Source organism: Frieseomelitta varia, unplaced genomic scaffold (assembly GCF_011392965.1).
Source record: "Frieseomelitta varia isolate USP_RPSP 00005682 unplaced genomic scaffold, Fvar_1.2 scaffold_89, whole genome shotgun sequence".
NCBI classification, from domain to species: Eukaryota; Metazoa; Arthropoda; class Insecta; order Hymenoptera; family Apidae; genus Frieseomelitta; species Frieseomelitta varia.
This window is the reverse complement of record NW_025110689.1, coordinates 750,769-757,280: the sequence shown is the minus strand read 5'-3', so window position 1 is coordinate 757,280 and position 6,512 is coordinate 750,769. Positions and strand designations below refer to the sequence as shown.

Here is a 6,512-nt window from a genome sequence, read left to right as displayed (position 1 = left end):
GTTATGCGATTAATGTAGTAAAAAGAATTTACGTTAACAGTGTAATTTATTAACAATCGACAGACAGTACTATCATGGCATTTTTCCAATTGGTTCTGAAAGCCAATAAATTAGAAAAACTGAGGCAAAGTTACGAGGACGAAAAACTGACATCAATCGAGATTTCGAAGGGTGTTATCAAGCCTGTATATACCTTAAAACAACGAATTCGTCGACGAAAAATATGGTTAAATTCAACCATAATATTAAATAATCGATGAATTTTATTAATGTTATTCTCACACTGACTATCTTCAAAAAAAAATCGAAATAGGTTTAAGAGAAAGGTTAAACACGTCTGCAGTAAAATCTTTGCTGTTCCAAAAGATTCTTGGGCGCACAGAAAGATCGTTGCAATTCGTACCGATGGCACATTGGAAAATTACGTAGTGAAAAGCTTTGCAGGATTCGTTGGTGGAATAATCTTGACGTACATATTCTTCATATTTTTCGTTTTTCAATTGAATTTTAAACTATCGACCGCGACGTTTGTCTGCGCGGTAATCGGAGTAATTCTCACTTTGGGTCTTGCGTTTTCTTTCCAAATTCGGTATGCTATATTACAAATTCGGGCATCGTTCGTTTTCACGAACAACGTATCAATATATTCTATATCGTATTTCAGATGCATCGTGTTTCTACTCTTGCCACAACTTTTTTCGAAACGGGGAAGGCAAGCTCTGATGGCGTACGCGTTTATTTTAGCTTTAACAGGACCGGTGAAGAATACTTTGCACAACACCGGTATACTCTCAGAATCATTGGCCTGTGCACAAGTACATTACATCTTTCTTACGTCGATTCGAGTCCTCATTTTTGAAACATCGAACCTTTTCATCATCGAGTATTCAGACGATCGTTCATTCTGCAGGAACAGCTGAAAGAAGCGGTGAAGACCGTCGTAGATCTAGCGAAGCAACCGTTTTATGCTTTACGAGATGCAATATCGAAAGTCATAAAGACGATCAAGGCAGTCGTGAAAAAGATCAAGCAGACTCTAATCGCGATTAAGAGAGTCGTTCTTAGCATACGTAAGTACAAACTGAACACTTTCGATATGTATCGACTGTTCTACACGCTGCACTCTTTGTTTCGCGTGTCATTTGATTCCAGTCAGAGTTATCACTTCGGTATTCCAATGGTTGGCAAGTGTCATAAATATATGCAACAAGAAATTGGGCACACCTTTCGACAGGTGTCAGGCCGTTTTCGAGGGAGCGGTGGCAGACTGTAAAGCAAAGTTGGGTCCAATTTTCGGATTAGTTTGCAACATAACGTACGTGGTCAGCACTCTGTGTTACATAGTGAAGCCGCTAGACTTCATTTGCATGCTTGTTTCTTATATCGCCGACACCGTGGTTGGCGTTGTAAAGCGTAGTGAGTTGCCTTGAAATTTTGACTATCCGCTCTTCCCTCGACATGTCGAGCAATTGCAAACGATATTTTGAAGAGGTTAAGAAGTTCACGATGCACATGAAAGCGATGTTCTACGTTAAGGTCAAGTTCTCCCATTCGTTTCACTTCGAAACGAACCAAAGCAAGACGATAGGAGATGTGTCCTCGAATATTGCCGCAGAAATACGTTCGAGAACAGACACATTATTTGGGTTCTTCGATTTCATGAATTTCGTCACGTCCTTTTTCATATTCTTTATCATACTCAGGTAAGTTATAGTCAATGTTAAATTGTACATTTACATTTCTTCAAAAGTAACAATTTAAGCGTTACGAAAAATATTTAATATATATTTATAAATAACGCGTTTTTTCACGAATGAACTGGTCCATGGGCTTACGATATAAAAATATTATTATTTATATGTTTTAATCTATTGCATCTGACTTAAATAACAATTTTACGATAATATTTATTTGTTACAAAACTCAACATTTTCAGAGTACTGCGTTATCGTTACAAGTGGCTAACCAGTGAGCGTTACGACAATCGATATATAACCAATGATCTACGTACCATCGATTTGATAAGGGCACGTCAAGACAAAGAGACAGTTTTGCCATTAAATATACGAGAACGAAATAGATACGTGCCAATTACTTCCATCAGACTAATAAAATCCGAAAGGACTAAATTAGCAAAATCTATAGTGTTTCTAAGCTTGGCCACGATTCAACTTATCATGTACGTATCGGCGGACTATTGTCTCTATTGGATATTGAACACCATTCAACTCTATGGACGATTTCAAAGCAAGGTAAAATAACGATTACCATTAGATTGCGAGTACATACGCAAATTCATGTTTTTCTAAACACAATTAAGAAAGTAGCCAATCCTAGACCAAGGTTTCAATTATTAAAGTACTGTAGTTGAATGTTTTATATACTTTTATTACAATCGTTTCACACGTGAACGCAGTAATTTTTAGGTCGAACGGCCAAGCGTGGTAACCATTCACGTATCAGGCAAAGGCTATTTAGCTGATCTTTATAAGAGTATCGTAAAAGCGTTCACACCACGCGGGAGGGAAGCAGAAATCGACACGATGCTTTGTCTTCCGAATCCTATAACTCCTGATCTCGACAAATACATACAAATTCTCATTTTGATCTTTCTCTGCTGGCTGATAGCGTTCTTCGAACCTTATGGTTTACGAATGAGACAGATCGTTATGTGCCAGTATTACCCCGAGAGAGCGAAACAAAGAGCAGCTTGGTTGTACAATCACATCATCAGGTATCAAATTTTCACTCCTGCTCATTGTCAGTGAATTTCAATTATTTTCACTAGAGATTTTGAGTCTCCACAACTTAATACTCTCTGAGCTTTCTAAGCTTTCGTTTCGAATCCCCAATTTCTACTTCTGCGTAGATCAAGGGGCAGTTTTTTAAAGTTTGCTAGACGTCAATTACGCCGAAAATTCGGCTTAACCGAGGGGGAAGAGATCGAGAAAGTGACTTTAAAAGAGAAACTGTGGGCAACGTTTCCGCTATTGAACACATTTTTCCCACTGAAGCAGAAAGCGTGCCTTCTGTGCGGCGCAGTCGAACGTGCCGAACAGTTGCTTGTCAAATGCCCAACTCCCGATTGCGTTGGTTTATATTGTACGCAATGTTTCGTGGATTTGCAGAATTTGTGCACCATTTGTCGCTCACCGATGGACTACGGTGACCTGTCCGACATGAGCGAAGAAAAGTAAATGAATTAGTAATAAAAATTCTGATATGTCTCGTCTTGTGATTACTAACATTCTTCAAATACTAGAGATTCTTCGGAAGATCAGTTTGAAATACCGAGAAGAACAATACTTGAAGCAGAGAGATTAAAATTAGAGGAAAGAGAAAGAATGCTGGAGGAAGAAGATAAAATAATAGAGAAAGATAAAATGGTGGAAAAGAAAGATATTATGGTTGATGAGGAAACGGTAGAAGAAGAATATGAGGAGGAATACGAAGACGAAGATACAGTAAGAGAAAGATATGAAGACGTATTAGAGGAAGAATGTATAGACGAAGAAATCGTGGAAGAAGAAGATGAAGATGAAGAGATACTGAGCGAGGAAGAAGAAGTAAAGAAAATTTTAATACCCGATAGAACGAAAGAAAGAGAAAAAGAAAAAATAGCAGAAAAGAAAGAAAGGAAAATAGTGGAAGACGACATCACTGTACAAATAGATGATAAATGCCTGGAAGATTTCGATCAGAGTACCGAGTACAGTTACAGTGAGAGTTTGAGTTTATTACTAAACATTATACTATATACAATTCAATGTTTTATTCCAGCGAATTATTATTCCAGCTTATCAAGATGAATCTCCAGAAGAAATCGAAATTGTGAAAGTGAAAAAACGATTCAAAGATGTGGAAGCACAAAAAATTCGAGACGATGTAACGATCCAAGTGCGTTTTAACAAAATACAACAGCAAAACTTTTTCAACTGATTTCAACTATCATCTAATTTTATCCCATTTAGATATTCAACCAGCCGTTTGTAAAAGAACCAATCTGCACTAGCGAATCGCCGACTTCCGGCTTCGTCGTAAGAGCACGTAGGAAAGTTCGTGCCAAATTAAAAAAACGACCAACTGCCAGGGTGAGAGATACGGATTCATCAAGTTCGATCGCCGACACGGAATTCTGGCCGAGCGAGGAAGTCGACGAGGAAGAAGTAATACACATAGAAATAGACGACGGCTCGGAAGAATTACTCCCGAAGGATAGAGAGGATAAGAGGAAACTAGGTCGTATAAACAGAATCGTCGGTGCAGTTGCGAGAATTCCTTGGCTCGGTAAAGGAGAAGTACGAGCCATTTTAAGTCCCCCGAATATTTTCATATTTTCGGATCATTCTTTTTTCCTCCCAGAGATTTAACGTCTTATTGAAGGAACAGAAATTTTGGTTAAAAACCAAATTCGGAGTATTTACAATTTTTGGCTTGGTTTAAAATTAAAAATTTTTTTTTTAACAGTGTCGAAACTAAAATGAATTAAAAAATTACTTTTAGACTACTGATATTTTTGAAAAAAGAAAAGGTAAAAAATTTTGTCAAAACGACAAATTGATTATTTCGACAGGATGACAAGAAGACATGCAAAGGATTGCAAAAGAAACGTCCATCGCTTATGGATACAATTGTCGGTATGCTTCACAGAAAACAATCAAAGCCAACGCAATTATATAGAAAAATCAGAAAGACGAAGGATTCTTCGTTCTCCTCTTCATCTTCAACGAACGATGAGACCGAAAGCTTGCTAAGAGTGCAAGACAGGGACACTGATAGAACATATTTCGCCAGAAGTAGAAAGACATCAACGGAAGATAATTCTGATGAAACTCTAACTAGAAGAATATCGTACGAAAAGAAATTCGAGACGAAACGATTACCAAGGTATAAAGAATGAATAATTATAATGATTTTTAATAAACATACGATAAAAACAGGCATTTAGAATCTGCTGTGAGAAACACCGCTTACTTCGAGGTAGACGAGACTACCGATTCACGATTAGGAAAATGTGTTCAAGTAGAGAATATCAATGAATCGTCAGACATAAAAGTGCCAGCAGGAGTTAAATATAGAGATACGTGGAGCATGACGGAAAACGATGAATCAGTATTATTATATTTATACTTAAAACAAATTGCATTGCTTTCCGTGACTTTTTTGCATTGATAATGCAAAAAAGTAAAAGTACACGTAAAATACCATATTCGTTATGCTTTAATCATTCAGACTCCTGATCATTCAGAGATGGCGAGACGAAGATTCAAAATGCCTATGGTAAAAAGATATTTGCCTATGTATCAGAGTCCAGAACTGATCGAAGAATTGAAAAGACACGATCGAATGAGATTAATTCAAGAAAGAGAAGCTAAAAGACATAGAAGTAAAAGTCCTTGTCCATCTTCGGATTCTATCTCGACGGACATTAAAAAGAAAGATCGAAGAATCGATCGTTCTTCTGCAGCTGGCCCTTCGGTAAGTATTCAAGTCACGTTGTACGTGTATTTCAAAAATGACAGAACTCGGACAAGTTGCTCAGGAAAAGTGGAACACGTATATTCTAAAACCATAATGGTCCAATTTATTACTTTTGTAATTTTCCATTCTTAGCCCTTAAAATTCTTAGTTCAGGACTAAATTTGAAAGATTAATATGAGACATGGATAGTAGTGCAATACGAAATTAGATATATTTTGGATTCCATTAAAAAAAATATATTACTTATAATATATCAAAAATATATTACTTGGTTTAAGTTCAAACCAAATAGACAAGGTGAAAGACTTCCATATCAAGAATCGAAAGCATATAAAAATGTCTTGCGCGAATTTCGAAAAAGGACCGTACGTCAAGAAAGCAGTGTGCCATTAATATGCTTGTCTCAGGAGGCGGACAAAAGTAAAAAAGTAAAGCAACTTTATCCACTGCAAAGTCAAGCTCGACGAAAGTCGACCGCGATAAGAAAACTGGCTCGTAAAATAGTAGCGCCACTCAAGGTAATTCGAAATACAAATATTAATTATTGCTGCTAGAGTATATATTTCTTTATCCGTTATTTTGTTAGCCATCTAAATGTAAAAAGCACAAATGCAAAACACCCAGAGAAGATACGAAGTCCGAAGAAATGGAAACTACGTGTTATGATCGCTTATGTGATCCAGAAGTTTTGAGCGAGGCATCCTCTACTTGTAGTTGTGTTGGAAAAACACGTAAATTTAGTACTTCAACATCCGATGATGAAACAGGTGATAATAACGAGTCGATTCAATAGGTAAAACTGCATGAACCCGGACACTATGTATTTATATACATGTATAATTTGACTTTAATAATTTCTAACGTTTCAAACAAATAATCTTCGATTATTTTTTATCTTATTATTTTACATTTGTGATGTAAATACAACGATTTATCTTGCTGTTTCCGAGAACTGCGTATATTCTCCGAATTAATCTTTGCTCGCTATCAATATATATAGTATAAGATATGTAAATACCCACGAGCATTTC

At 36.6% G+C, this 6,512-nt stretch overlaps 1 protein-coding gene across 1 annotated transcript; it reads left to right on the top strand.

Annotated features, from left to right (window-relative positions):
* Window positions 1-74: 74 nt before the first annotated feature.
* LOC122537166 lies at window positions 75-6,290 on the top strand. Its single transcript, XM_043670151.1, has 19 exons — window positions 75-226; window positions 314-589; window positions 665-815; window positions 911-1,070; window positions 1,153-1,416; window positions 1,490-1,703; window positions 1,937-2,252; window positions 2,427-2,734; window positions 2,870-3,193; window positions 3,263-3,311; window positions 3,396-3,566; window positions 3,609-3,720; window positions 3,797-3,897; window positions 3,972-4,298; window positions 4,574-4,887; window positions 4,941-5,112; window positions 5,233-5,478; window positions 5,760-5,999; window positions 6,068-6,290. The coding sequence occupies exons 1-19, from the start codon at window positions 75-77 to the stop codon at window positions 6,272-6,274; spliced, it is 4,104 nt and encodes a 1,367-aa protein (XP_043526086.1). The 3' UTR covers window positions 6,275-6,290.
* The last annotated feature ends 222 nt before the right edge of the window (window positions 6,291-6,512 follow it).